At 38.1% G+C, this 13,842-nt stretch overlaps 2 protein-coding genes across 4 annotated transcripts in view; one reads left to right on the top strand and one right to left on the bottom strand.

Moving 5' to 3' along the window:
* LOC5576240 (nischarin) overlaps nt 1–3,000 on the bottom strand; it is a 22,499-nt gene extending 19,499 nt beyond the window's left edge. The window contains exons 1-2 of one of the 2 annotated variants that reach the window (XM_001655968.2): nt 1,886–3,000; nt 1,694–1,815 (exon numbers count right to left, since the gene is read on the bottom strand). In XM_001655968.2, the coding sequence (XP_001656018.1) occupies nt 1,694–1,815; nt 1,886–2,636 (873 nt within the window). In that variant the 5' untranslated portion in view covers nt 2,637–3,000. The remainder of the gene's footprint in view (nt 1–1,693; nt 1,816–1,885) is intronic. The other variant, XM_001655969.2, reaches the window with a different exon arrangement.
* LOC5576241 lies at nt 1,766–13,842 on the top strand. 2 transcript variants are annotated; one of them, XM_001655972.2, is made up of 5 exons: nt 1,766–1,831; nt 6,695–6,823; nt 6,884–7,591; nt 12,744–13,403; nt 13,471–13,842. In XM_001655972.2, the coding sequence occupies exons 2-5, from the start codon at nt 6,701–6,703 to the stop codon at nt 13,681–13,683; spliced, it is 1,704 nt and encodes a 567-aa protein (XP_001656022.2). In that variant the 5' UTR covers nt 1,766–1,831; nt 6,695–6,700; the 3' UTR covers nt 13,684–13,842. The 2 variants fall into 2 exon arrangements, with proteins under 2 accessions (XP_001656022.2, XP_021711026.1); XM_021855334.1 differs by lacking the exon at nt 1,766–1,831 and adding an exon at nt 5,955–6,029.

The following is a 13,842-nucleotide window of genomic DNA, read 5'->3' as shown; positions in this document are numbered from 1 at the left end:
GTGCAGACTTGGATTTGAAGATAACTCAAATGTTCACGGCTATCAGATTATCCACTTATGAATAATATGATGGACGTAAGTATTTGAATTGTTTTAAGGAAGAAGCGGGGACAACCGTACCAACCGTCTCATTTCAGGGAAAAAGTTTAAATCGTTGGGAGTGGCGTTGCTAAGAATGTTAATGCACACTCCATTGGGTGCTCTTCTTTCAGGGATGGGACACAGGTATTTCTCCCTTATGTCCTGGCTCGGAAGCCTAGGTTAAAGCGCCATTACTCGCTCTCTGAAACGAGAAGAAATTATTAAGGTTAATTCCCTTACCCCCTTTTTATTTTACAAACCGTATCGAATCAAAGCACATAGTTATTCACAAATCGTAATAGAATTCAGGTTAGTACTCCGTCATAATATGTTATGACTAAATCAACTGATTGACTCAGAGTCAGCTTGGACCATGCTTGTTGATGACTTCAGAAAAATATGCAACAGTTGATATTATTATTATTATATTTGACATGATTATATTTGCTCAAGCATCTGAATTAAAATTGATGTAAAAAGTCAGAGTTTATAGAACCCTTTGCATGTCATTACGAGACTTGAAAACACTGACTATTTATCAGCGAGCAAACCTTTTATTGGAGTACAAATATGAAAGATCTCACCGAATCCAAAGCAATAAAATGGCTGCGTTCGATCTAGCATCACAAACATCAGGTATTCGGGGGACCTTTCGATTTGAAGTTTTCAATAGTTACTTCCAGGTTTACATTAGTTTTTCACTTTTGAATCTTGATGATTTCACATGGCAATGAGCGACGTTCGAGCGTTCAAATAACAAAAGCGTCGACGATTCGAAGCACGATCATAAAATTCTGTTTAGCATATTACGTTTTTCTTTGATGTAGATTACCAACACGCACTTCACAACAAAACATACAATTTCAGCTTTGTAATTCATAATTTTCAATGAGATTTCAATAATTCCATGCACAGCGTAAAAAAAAAATCTGCAAACTCACGACGGTCCTGAGTCGTAGTTCACTCTGCACTTTTAATCAACTCGCGACATAAAACAAATACGGCTAGATTAGTAAAGTTATACACCTGTACCAGCCATTTCGCGTTTGCACCAGCCGTAATGAAAATTTACACGAAGCGAAAAAATTGCGACCGAAAACTTCAAACACGTCAGCTCGCGCGCATGGCTTGCTGTGCAGAGATTCACTCTTTTGTTCGTGTTAACTAACTACCATATTCCGTAAATAATTAGAATTGATCTTCTGAAAGGTTTTCAGGATAGAGACGAACCCCGTAGGGTGGCTCATAATGCCCCATATGGTTGGTGACCACGTAGAAAAACATGGCTTTCCAAAAAGTTCCTGAAATAATTTGCAAGTTGATGTTAACATTAATTATTGACGTAACATGGAAGATAACATTTTATAGTACAAGTCACTTGCATTTAAACCATAATTTCTGATGTTTTTCTATGCATTCCATGACGTTTTCCTTAAGCGGCCCATATTGCCCCGATTACCTTTACCAACGTTTGCTGTCGCCAACGGCTCCAACGAAAAATCGATTGCACGGGTGATAACGAAAATCGAGAATGGCTTAATAAGTATAAAAAAGTAGCACTGAAAAGTACTAGTTTAGTACTGTTGTGCACGTTGATTGGCAATAAACCCACCTTCGATCGGTCCAATTCCTCGGTATTATTCCTGTGGATATCATCGCACAACGTAATCTGCCGGATGTGCTTGATTTCGCTCTTGTAGATTTCTATCCGGATCAAACTCTCCCGAAGGCCACCTACAATTTATAAGAGGTTTTAGAGATTTACAATGTTTCTTATCATTCTACAAGCGAACAAAACACCTACCAACGTTCTCGATGTTCTCTGTGGAAATGCCGTAAATGATGAGATTCTCCAATCCTCGGAATATGCTCAGCTCGTATCGCAACTGCGACGGAATCAGATTACTGCTCCCGACCGGTTTGTGCAGTGCGTGGGGAATGTACTTATCGGAATCGTCGTCGTAAAGTATCATGGGGAGACTGTTTTTTGTCGGCAGCACTATTACGGTTTGCAACTGGGAGCAGAAATCCATTATGTGGGAAAAGTTCAGTGCCCCATCGGCCGCTTCCGTGGAGGGACACGGAATTTTTAACCGCTCACTGAAGGCATGCAACTCTAGTACCGAAAAGCCGTACTTTTTCGACTTGGCCAGGAAACTTTCCCCTCGAAGGAAGAAACAATTGGCCAAGTTTTGCGACAGGAATATTATGTCGTATCGGTGGAACTCAAGAAACTCGACGAACTCTTTCGGCATTGTCACCTTCAAAAAGGTTAGCATCTCTTTTAGATACTGCTCCAGTGCTTCCTGGCGCTTCTTCAAAAACGTAGGGCTTTTATTGCCAATCACTTTCTTGGGTGGAAGTTTGTCTTTGGCGACACTTCGTTCTTGGACCAGCTTATTGTGGAGGTCATCAAAGTCCCGATACCGACGATTCACAGTCCACATGACGTGGCCACATTTGATCAGCACTTCGTAGTAATTAACGCTGTCCACCGTTATAATCCGCGGGATTGAAATACTAGTCTCATTCGAGTGCAGCTGATAGTTGGCCATTGTCTTATCATTCAGACAGAAACTCTGCCAAGGTCAGCAACCTGTTCTAAGACGGGGCGTTATGCAAGTGCTGTCCCAAATTCGATTTCTCCGCACAAATGCACTACTTTTCCTTATTCATTCAACTATTGCCTTTCTTCCACATCTCCAGAATTACTTATTTCCGAGATATTTTCAATTATCTCGCGAATAAAACAAACTGTTGGAAAATAAGCTGCGAAACCGAAATTAATTCGTACGTGTTGACGTTTTGGGTGCGTTTTGCGACTGATGGATGCACTTTGTTGCAGTTTTCGGTTTTGTTTTGCTACGCTGCGGATGCATTTTTCCTGCACGCCAAAAATGTTCTACTCAGGGACTATATGCACAAAGAACAGACTTCTTTGAATGGTTGTTCTTCTACGTCTTCGAAAACATCTCCATCCCCTATCGGTTATATTTGTTGGTCTGCACAAAAGGTAGAGGGTTTCACAGTTCGAAAGTTTCAATTTGGTTTAACACTGTTTCCGCGACTTTTCATTTTAACGACTTTGGTAACTGGTAAGTTTTAAATTAGAAATTTGTATGCGTGTAAAAGGCTTGAAAAGGCCTCGCCAAAAGGCTTTTTGTTTTGTTATTCGCCATATTCTCTCTTTCCGGCAACACTGGTCGCGTGTGACTTGAGACTAGTGGTGTCTGCTTTTGCAATCGTGAATAAATAATCGATCAATTCGATTCAGTTCTTTCACAACAGAGCTAGAATAAGGGCGAACGTGAAAATTAACACATTCTCAGGTAAGAGCAACCTTAAGGGGGAAGAATCCGTCATTGATTTTGGAATTTTCAAAAGCAGTTTCTTCGTTCAAAATCAAGAAAATTTAAAGGAAAATGTATTCACTGTATTCTGTTCCCCTACCGAAACACAGTGAACAAATTTTCATCGAATAATTTTTAGTTTTGAACAGAAAAAACTGCTTTTCGAGTTTCGATGATGACGATGATTACGATGACGGAGCGTTGATCCACAGACAAACAGACGTAACACTTAGAACAAATCTCGGTCAAAATCATAGTCACGAGGACATGTACGCCCAATGCTAAAATTAGTGTGTTTGGCCGACGGGCCAACAGATGGCGGTAGTGTGTAAACGTCAAACGCGAACAAAAACGATGCGAGCGCTGCTGGTGGCGGATTGGCCACCTAGCATATTTTTGTATCGACCGTTAAAAACGTGGTCGATGGACAATGGTGAGAGTGTGACGTCTGTTTGTCTGTGGTTGATCGTTAAGGTGAAGTAGGCCGTCATTGAAATTTGTACACGTCGTTGATGATTGCTGTTGAATCATGTAACAATTCCAAATCGAAGAAAATCAGTTGGTATTGCAGTGATTGTTGAAAAAGTAACAGCATACTTAAAGTGACCAGATATGTTTGGCATCAATGCGGGACAAAAATGGTAAATTTTTGAAAATTAGTTTAAGATTATTCAAAAGTGCAGTACCCATTTGGTTTTGGCAAAAATGACAAACAATTTCACGTTACCTAATACGAAACGTGCCAAATTGAATGGTGGATTTTATTTAAACTTTTAACACCCTAATAATGATCACGATATAAATTTATCTATTTTGAACATGGAAAGCCTAAAAAAGAACCAAAAAAAAATTAGATTAACAGGGTTGCTGTCACTCATGATCCATTGATTGTACATGCATTTCCATAGTGCCAAAATCAAACGGTCAAGTTGTGAGAAGCTTTTTATTCCAGTTTCAGGGATATTGAAAAAAAAGTTTAGGATGTTTAGAACTGAATTCTTGTGAATTTCTGAACTGAATATAATCCAAGAAAGAATCTAGATTTATATCAGTAGTCAAATACTTAGACCAATTTTGACTACGAAGAGAATTAAGTTAGGATTCCAATAATATTTTGCGAAGATTTCAGCATACTTTTTGTAAGAATAAAAACAAAGTTCTGTTCAGATATTGACTAGAATTCTGTTTGGATCCTGCTAAGTTCTCGATTAGTATCTCCTTGGTCCATGGAGAATGCCGACCATTTCCATATTACAATGAATTTTCAATGCTCAAATTTCATGTACAAATTCCATTATTTTTGGTTTTATTTACAATCCGGTACGTTTTCCGGGACAATTGGTGATGCGGGACAAGTTGTTCAAATCCGGGACTGTCCCGCACAATCCGGGACGTATGGTCACTTTAAGCATACTACTTTTCCGTATCAATTTCAACTTATGAGGATTGAGTTTTATTACGTGGAAATTGTGAGCTATCTTTACTCCACAACAATATTCACTCAACTCAAAACGAATGACTACTTAGCCTTAACGGTGCGCGACTATACTAAATTACATAGCGCAATACGTACCTGTGTTAAAGCGTTTCAAATAAAGTCAACATAATTAACTGATCTGAACCGGGCACTGCTAACCGGGGTAGCAAAAAGACAGTGCTGCTTTCCGAAAGTATCGGGTGAGCAAATTTAGCTGTGCGATAGTTGCGCTGCTATGGATCATTGAAGGTAGTTTTTGTCAGAGCTCACCGCATCAAAACAAAGGCACCACTGTATATGGGATGTAACATTGTGATAGCATTGCTGTTCTGTCAAACACACATGCCTACGGTGGCGTCACAGACAAACAGACGTAACACTCTCATCATTGTCAATCAACCACCTTTTAAACGGTCGATTCAAAAATATGGTAGGTGGCCAATACTCGGGCTGATCGGGGGATCGATGTCACATTATTAGGCCTCCAAGCGCAAAACGCAACATACTGTTAGCCATCTATACTTTGGTAGCGCAACTATTTAGTGGATGATGGCTTTAATATTTTACCCATTTATCACATGTCTCTGTAGGGGAAAACATTTTATTTTCCTGATAAAAGACTGTTAACAGTGAAACAGCTGGGTGGAAAAGGTAGAAATATCAATTTTCTATGTTCTTCATTCGTTTGTTTTTTTATATTATTCTACTGCTTCCATTTAAATTGAGATCCGGCTGGTAAAAGCACTAGTTTGAGGTTGGAAAACCAAGCTATGTGAGGTTAGTTTCTTGGACACTTTGCGATTTTTGTGCTCAAATAGAACACATTTCGGAATATTTTTCGCTACCCCCAAAAATACTATCGTGTGTAGAAATGAATTCTCTACATGTGGATCTCAATAAATTCCATAAATTACTTCACTTAAGCGGGTAAAATAAATATTTTGTTTCGAGTGTTTTGAAATCGTGAAATTGCTCTCGGAAACCATCATTATGACGACAGCAGCACACCCCAGCGGTCGAATTTAGGTTTTGAGAGCGATTTGTCGAAAACACAGAACGGGATGCACACGGAAAACTGCAAGGGAGCCTCGGATGTTTACAACAGAACTGCAAAAAATAATGTTAGTTAACAGATAAACATTTGATCCGAACCATAAACTCACCTCCATCATATTTATCTATCCAGCAAATCTTTGAAATACGGCTTCAATTTAGATTTCTGACATTCCACGAACGATTTCACTGCCCCACTCGCAAGAAAAATGTACATGACTGATTGATGCTGCCACTCGTTTAAGTTACGGAAGTCGGTAATCTAAAGGCATTTTACCAAAAGATCAGTTTAATATTTTACAGTTTTCTGTAACACAAAAAATCATAGATTTTTCGGTAATATTTTTGACAGATCATCTAAAATTCACCGTAGTTCGGTAGTTTTGTTTGTAATGAGCTGTCAAAACCTGCTGAATTACCGAATAATCGGTGTTCTTGTGAATTATTGAACAGTTCGGTGATTTTACTTACCGAACGCTCATAGTCTGATTGAGTGTGTATCGACGAAGAGAAATCTATCATTTATCTATACGCCCTTATCCTAGCACACGCTTGAAAGATCGATTCTACCCAGTATTGAACATCCCTACGAGACTTTCAAACGGTTGACAGATTGACAGAAGCTTCGCATTTCAAAGAAAAAAAAAAAACGAAAAAACAACTTTGCGCTTGGTGCTGAGATTTGTGCTTGTGAATCTTTTTAAAATTCCGATGTAATTTTCCTGTTATTTAGGCCATAATGAGCAAATCTATACGGTTGGCGTCATTTTGTCGCCTTTGTTTGTCGAAAACCAAGGACAAGGTGGCCGTGTTCGCCGAGGGGAACTTGCTGGATAATCTCCTTAGGCTGATTGAGATTGAGGTAGGTTTTGACGTTGAGTCTGCATTTTATGGTACGGATTTAATTTTTGGTGCTTCACAGATTGATCCGGACGTTGAACCGAATGCGGTGGTCTGTTACGATTGTGTGGTGACTTTGGAAGGATTTCATCAGTTCAAAGAGCAGTGCCATGTTAATGATGAGTTTGTGAAGACGATTCCGGCCAAGGCGGACTATTCCGGATCATCCAACGGAGAAGAAGAGGAAGACGAAGATAGGAATAGAAGCGATGATGATGATGAAGAAGAGGAAGATCGCCTTGAACTTAGCGAAGCTGAAGAGGTGTTCCATGAATTGCCAGCTCCTCCGAAGAAAAGGAAGGCCCCCGTTGTTGAAAGTCCTAAGAAGACTATTAGACAACCCGTTACACCGGTACAAGCAAAGAAACAAAGAACGGCAAAATCCGTAACGTCGCCTAAGACTTCGCTCGATGAGCTCCAAGTTCTGCAGGAGTCCTATCCGGATTACTTTTACTTCGAGAAAGGCTCCCGCTCAATCTACTACACGCTGGTTTTCTACGGCGAGCGGTACAATTCGGCACTCTTTACGGAACGGACCACCTACTGGCAATGTATTCACCGGAGGAAATACGCCTGCCAGGCACAGGTTCGGGTTTCCAACGATTACAAGACCTTTGAACGGCACTACGAGCACGCCCACAAGCAACTGCCGGAAAAGGAGGGGCAAGCTTTCACGCCACACGAAGCCCTCCCGGAGCTGTTCAAAATCTGCAAGCGGATCGTTGAAGAGGTAAGAGATTGTTCAACAGGGCTGGTAGTGAGTCGCTTTTTAGTTAAGGTACCGCGGGGCAAGTGGGTAAATGGGGTAAGTGAAAACAATTGATATATTTTACTGAATATGTGTATTAACGTTTTAAACTCATGCGTAAACCTTTGAGGCCATTGAGAACATTAGGATAGGTAAGAGATTTCTGAGATTTTTCAGCCATTATTGCAAAATAGAGCGAAAAATTGTTAACCTGTCAACTGTTACTCCGTAACAAGTTGGCGGCGTACAATCTTATTTTAATATTTTCAATGGAAAAAAGTTGCGGAAAATAATTTCCTGTACCACTACTTAGTTGTCCTCTGTGACAGTTTCAAACTACAATAAAAAAAGTTTTAGAATTAATTCGACGTTGATCTAAAAAAAAATAACTAAATTTAAACACTGTCAATTTTCTTATCAGGTGGGGCAAGTGAAAAGTTTCTCATTAGAGATTGAATTTGAGTTTTCTCTTTAAGTAGCCATAAGTAAACATGGTTCGCAATTATCATAGAAAATCATAACGTGCTGATAATTCAAGAAACACTATACTCAAGCGTTAAAAGCTATTAAAAATCATGGAACTTCTCTAAAAGATGTTGCCAAACATTACAATATTAATATGTCTACTTCGGACAGCCAATTAAAAGGAAGACGTTGACTGAAAAGTTGCAATATTAGAGAACACACGGAAATCTCGTGGAATGTCTATGTAAAGCTAGATCAAAACATTAAAATAGGGTATAGGTCTATCCACATAAAAAAGATTCTAAATACATAATTGAAGGTTTCCGTTTGATTTCTCCCGAAGAGTTATCCGACGTCACATCCGACTTTCTCAAAAACAAATAACGAGCGGTAGAAATTCTACAGAGCAGAAATGCAATTGCTGTCCTATGATGTGAGAACTCACATTGGAAATGTTGCAGTTATAATGTTGTCGAATCATTTCAACTAACATAACTGAACAGAAGAAAATTCATGTGAAAAGAATAACATTTTCTTTGTTTACATGTTACTTATGTTATTGTTCATTGGGAAGCCCTAACAAATGTTAAAGCTAATAGAAATCGTGAATATAACTGTTTGTTTTTGAATTACTTGTTCAAAACGGTAAACTTTTCACTTGCCCCACTTTTGGACAGAAGACATTTTTCAAAAACTTTTTCTGTATTAAACTCCAGGATTTCCTTCAGAGGTTTTTCCACTAATTCCAGTGTTTCAGTATCAGATCGTGTTCGCCTAAAGATTCCGATAGGAGTTTTTAAAAGAATTCCCCCTAGGATTAATTCCAAAGGTTTTGAAGAAAATTGTTAAAAGTTTATCCAGGAACTCCTACAACAATTCCTCAAGGAGTTCCTATTTCTCCGGCCGTTTTTCACGAATTATCTCAGTAATTGCTCAACATGTTTACAGGGATTATTTCTGCTAATCTACTAAGAAATATTCCAGGGAATTCTCAATATATACTACTAGTGATGTTTAAGACATTTCTTCAATATTTGATCCACGATTACTCCTGCAGTTCTTCTACAAAATTCTCGAGTAATGTTTCAAATGAAATTTCCTTGGATTCTTTATAATTTCATTTGAGGTTTTAGAGCTACCAGCAAATGCTTCAGCAATAATTTCTAACATTTCCCCATAAGTTTCTTTAGCAATTCTGTTACATGTCTTCAAAGGAATTACTGCAGAAAATCCTGCATAATTTTATCCAGGGAATAAACCGTTTACCTTTTCAATAATTATTTTAGCTAATTATAAAAAAAACCTCCAAAGCTTCCTCAGAATATAAGAATTTTTCAAAGATCCTCACAAGTTTTTCAGGAATTTCTACAGAAGTAATTTTAATGCAATTGGCTTGCATTAAAATAGAGACCATATTCTTTAGGAGTTGTTCTGAAAATCGTCAAGAGATTCAGCGATGCTTTGATGGTTTATACCAAGAGTGATCGCACTTTCAACAATCGCTAGCACCACCACAGTTGTGCTGTGTATAAAACAACACCATGCGATTGCTTTTAGATTAATCCATTACTTCATCCAAACGTTTTGTCACGTTTTGCTAGGCATAAGCATACCAAATCTTATCGTGTTTTCCATCCTATATAATAAAAAGTACGATGTTGATCGAATAGGGTAGATGTACCAATTATGGACATAAAGGTTCTCTAATTCGCCATACGGGAAAATTTTATTATCTTAAAATTTTTATTCATTCTGTGCGTTTAAGTAGTTTGATATCAAATATATCTTGATGTTGAATCATTCAAAAATATCCAAAATGTGAAATTTTTCGATAAAACACATATGGCCAAATAAGGGACCACTATAGCCATAACTGGTACACTTTCCCTAGTTTAATTTATTTTTCAAGTTTTCTGGTGATCTTGTTTTTTGTTGAATCGTGGGTAGAAGAATTATTTGACTGTCATGTCATACTCATGTGTTTTTGTGTGTAGTACATGTTCTACCTACTTCACGCGCCACTGAATGAAATCTTCTAGGACTTCCGCAATAAATTCCTCAGGAAGTAACTTCAAATATTTCTCTAAGAAATATTCTCCAGCGCTTCAGCGGAATAACTCATGCTGTACATTTGTCGAGTACATTTCTGGTAAATTTTACCGTAAACAGCTGAACAGCTTCAAATACAGTAATTCTCTAAACTTTCAGATTACGGTATTTTTTATCGAAGACTGTAGAAAATTACCGTACCACGTTAGCTAGCGTTCATTACCGAATTATTTAATTGTTTTAAAGATTTCACCGGAATTCTTAAACATCTAATTGTGTAAGATTTCCAAGATTTCATACCATCAAATAATACAACAATTATTCCTGTAATTTCTACACAAATTTCCTCATGGATATACTACGTTTTTCTTCCATACAGTGGCGATTCCCTAACCTCCAATCTACCTGTTCCACGATTAGAAATTCTTGAATTTCAGCAACAAATTTGCATGTATTGAGTAAAGATTTGTTGGAAAGGACGATTTCAATAATTAACTTTTAGATTTATAATCTAAATTTGCCGAAATAGTCATTTTTAGAGTCGTAGAACAGGTAGAAAGTGAGGTTACGAGTCGCCACTGCTTCCATATAAAAACGTTGTTGTCTTTTTTTTCGGTTCTTTTTCGACTTTTTCTCAAGTACTCGACATTTGATGCCGACTTATCAGTAAAGATTTCTTTAGAACATTTGATTTATGATTATCCAACAATAATCATAGCAATCTGCTTTAGACAAACCTGAAATAAATCCTGAATAAAAACTTTAAGGGAATCTCTGGGGTTAATTTCTGAATATATTCTTGAATTAATTTCTGGCTAAAGTCTTAAAGAAATATTGAGCGGAAAGTTTGTAGGAATTTCTAAGAAATTCGTAAAGCTATCTGTGATTTGCAGGCAATTCTAGAAAAATCTATGAAATAATCAATGGATGAATCCTTACAAGGGTTTGATTTTTAAGTCACTTTTAATTCCTTTTTGAAGAACCATAAGTCACTTGGGCTTGGGAAAGGCTTGATCGAGTGACCACTGGTGATGACCAATCGATCCAGTTATCAGCTTGAACCGCTGTCTAGTTCTCTTGATTTGTGCTTTTGAGGATTTGAGTTTTGGCTTAGTTTCAGTTTCACTATAAAAATCGTTATTTTTGCGTCGTTGATTTTTTTTTGTTTTAGTTTGCATAGGGTTTCGTTCTACTTCGTCGTAAGCGCTATTATTCGTCGTATCAAACTTAAAATGTTCCACTACGGCGAATATTCCAACTTACCTGCAACATAGACTCATTTTCCAAGTGTAATTTTGTGAAAGCTGTCATGGTTCGTACACTTGTACATCAAAAATGTAATAAAACTACTGTATTTTGATAAATAACTTCAGTTCAATTATCCACTTTGCACTTTTTCACCAAAATCGCATGGACGAACACAATTTCAGAGAAATGCTTAACGAACGACACCAACCTGCAACCTTCTTCGATGTAAAAGTACGGTACCTTTGATTGTGTTGTTTTCGCTGCACTGTGAGCAAATGCCATAATTGTTCAGTTAAAAGAATTGTGCTTAGGTATATGTTTGGGCTGAATTTTGATGGCGAACAATGAATTTTAAAGGAAATTAGTATATTCCATCATGCTGAAGTAATGGAGGGAGATTCCCGTAGACCTATATATTCTAGTAAAACATTCTATTATAGCGTTGATATGTTGAGTGTTGACCACTCACTATACACAGTGAGCCGTAAGTTGTGTGACGAATCTGGAAACTGATTGCGACAGAAATGAAAATGATACGACGGATTGAGAATACGGCAAGATGCATTTTCTTTGCATTATGGTTGTCCGACATTTCGCGGTAAACCATTCCGCGGTCAACCATTTCGCGGTTTGTACCATTTAGCGGTTTACCGTTTTGCGATTAGTACCATTTCGCGGTATGCCATTTCGCGGTCTATACCATTTTGCGGTTTGGTTTTTCCTACGAGTTGCACTGAAAATTGTTGGCATTATCATCGATAACATTTTCATCGGTGATTTACCCTTCTTTCGAAAACAGGCAGTCCTTAAAATGGCACTGTTAAGATATATCAAACATCTCAGTACAAACCGCGAAACGGTGCACCGTGAAATGGTACTGACCGCGAAATGACATGCCGCCAAATGTTACTATCCGCGAAATGTCGTACCGCAAAATGGCAAACCGCGAAATGGTACACCGCGAAGTGGATTACCGCAAAATATTATACAATCGTTTGGCATCGGTTTGTATCAGCATCACTCACTGCAACACTAGAAAAATTGCAGTTCTCAGTGATCAATGCTTAATACGATGGATACTAGCATATCACCCTACCTACTTTTCATTTTACCTATTTTTTATTGTTATAAAAAATAATCTTTGAATGCTTCGACGCTAAAAATGTCGACTTGCTGTATGTTCACACTGTTTTTAAAGTAATGATAGGCGATTTTTTAAACTAAAGTTGCGTTAATCGCATTACTTACCAAGGTGAATCCACTAGGTCACTATTTTCTCAAATCTGATTACTAAAGTAACTTTACGCTATCAGCCCTGATGTTCGTAATTTGTATATAATCAATAGTTTTAATTATTTTATTTAATCTTCAGAAAAAGCTCAAGAAGGATATAAAAACGGAAACTTTTGAAAGTAAATTTCAAGAGTTTGCCGAAGAATCAAAGCACAAGGAACCGGTAAAGAAGAGCAGTTCAAAAACTAAGGGAAAAGCTTCTAAAATTTATTCATCGGATTCAGATCCAGAATTTGAACCAGAAACCAAGATAGAAAGTAAATCTAAAAAAATAGTCAAACCTAAGGAAGTAGAAGCTAAAAACGTCGAATACAACGACTCGGATCCCGACCAAGAAGAAAATTTGGATCTTGAACAAATTGAACAAGAATGCGATGCTATAAACGTACCAAAGCGTCCCACCAGTGGACCGACCCTGGAGGATTTGCTTGTGCTGCAGGATTCCTACCCGGACTATTTCTTCTTTGAAAAAGGTCCTCGGTCCATCCATTTCACGCTGGTGTATTACGGAGAACGGTTCCACTCGGCTCTGTTCACCGAGCGGTACACTTATTGGCACTGCCGACATCGTCGCAAGTACAAATGTCCAGCCCAGGTGTGCGTCACCAACGATTACAAGACCTTCGAACGGCGTTACGAACACAGCCATCCGGAATTGCCCGACAAAGAAGGGCAGGCATTCACACCGAAAGAGGCTCTTCCGAAACTGTTCGAGGCGTGTCGGAAAATCGTCCAGAGGGTAATGTGGCTTCAGGATTGGAGCATCATAAATATAGTAGGTAGTAATCCGTTGCTTTTCATTTTAGAGCCGAGCTAAACGGCGTCAGAAACTACTGCACAAGTACCAATTCCTCAACTCCATAAATAGCTCGGCGGAACTTGAGCAGGAAGACCAACCTTCTTACGAAAGCGTAGATGTGGATCAAGAGGATCTGATTGAAGTTATCGAGGATGAATGTGTTGACGATGGTACGGGTTCTAAGGAAATGGAATATGAGGAGCTTATCGAAGAAGATTGAGTAGTAAACTGTTGCATATTTTAATACTGCGCTAAGGTTTATTCTAGACGGCAAATTTCTTTTCAGGTAAATGTATGCTAAATTTTCAATAATTGTATTTTCTCATAAGTTAAACTGTATCATATTGTTTGACTATAAATAATACAAAGTATAATGTTA

Source organism: Aedes aegypti, chromosome 3 (assembly GCF_002204515.2).
Source record: "Aedes aegypti strain LVP_AGWG chromosome 3, AaegL5.0 Primary Assembly, whole genome shotgun sequence".
Classification (NCBI taxonomy): Eukaryota; Metazoa; Arthropoda; class Insecta; order Diptera; family Culicidae; genus Aedes; species Aedes aegypti.
Note: the sequence above shows the minus strand (reverse complement) of the source record. Positions and strands in the feature narration are given on the sequence as shown.

What these genes read in the sequence shown, in the direction of transcription:
- LOC5576241 (XM_021855334.1), top strand. Translation starts at nt 5,970, where the DNA reads ATGCACACGGAAAACTGCAAGGGAGCCTCGGATGTTTACAACAGAACT. An exon ending in ACAGAACTGCAAAAAATAAT is followed by an intron (nt 6,030 to 6,694) that starts GTTAGTTAACAG and finishes CCTGTTATTTAG; the next exon opens with GCCATAATGAGCAAATCTAT. An exon ending in GCAAGCGGATCGTTGAAGAG is followed by an intron (nt 7,592 to 12,743) that starts GTAAGAGATTGT and finishes TTTAATCTTCAG; the next exon opens with AAAAAGCTCAAGAAGGATAT.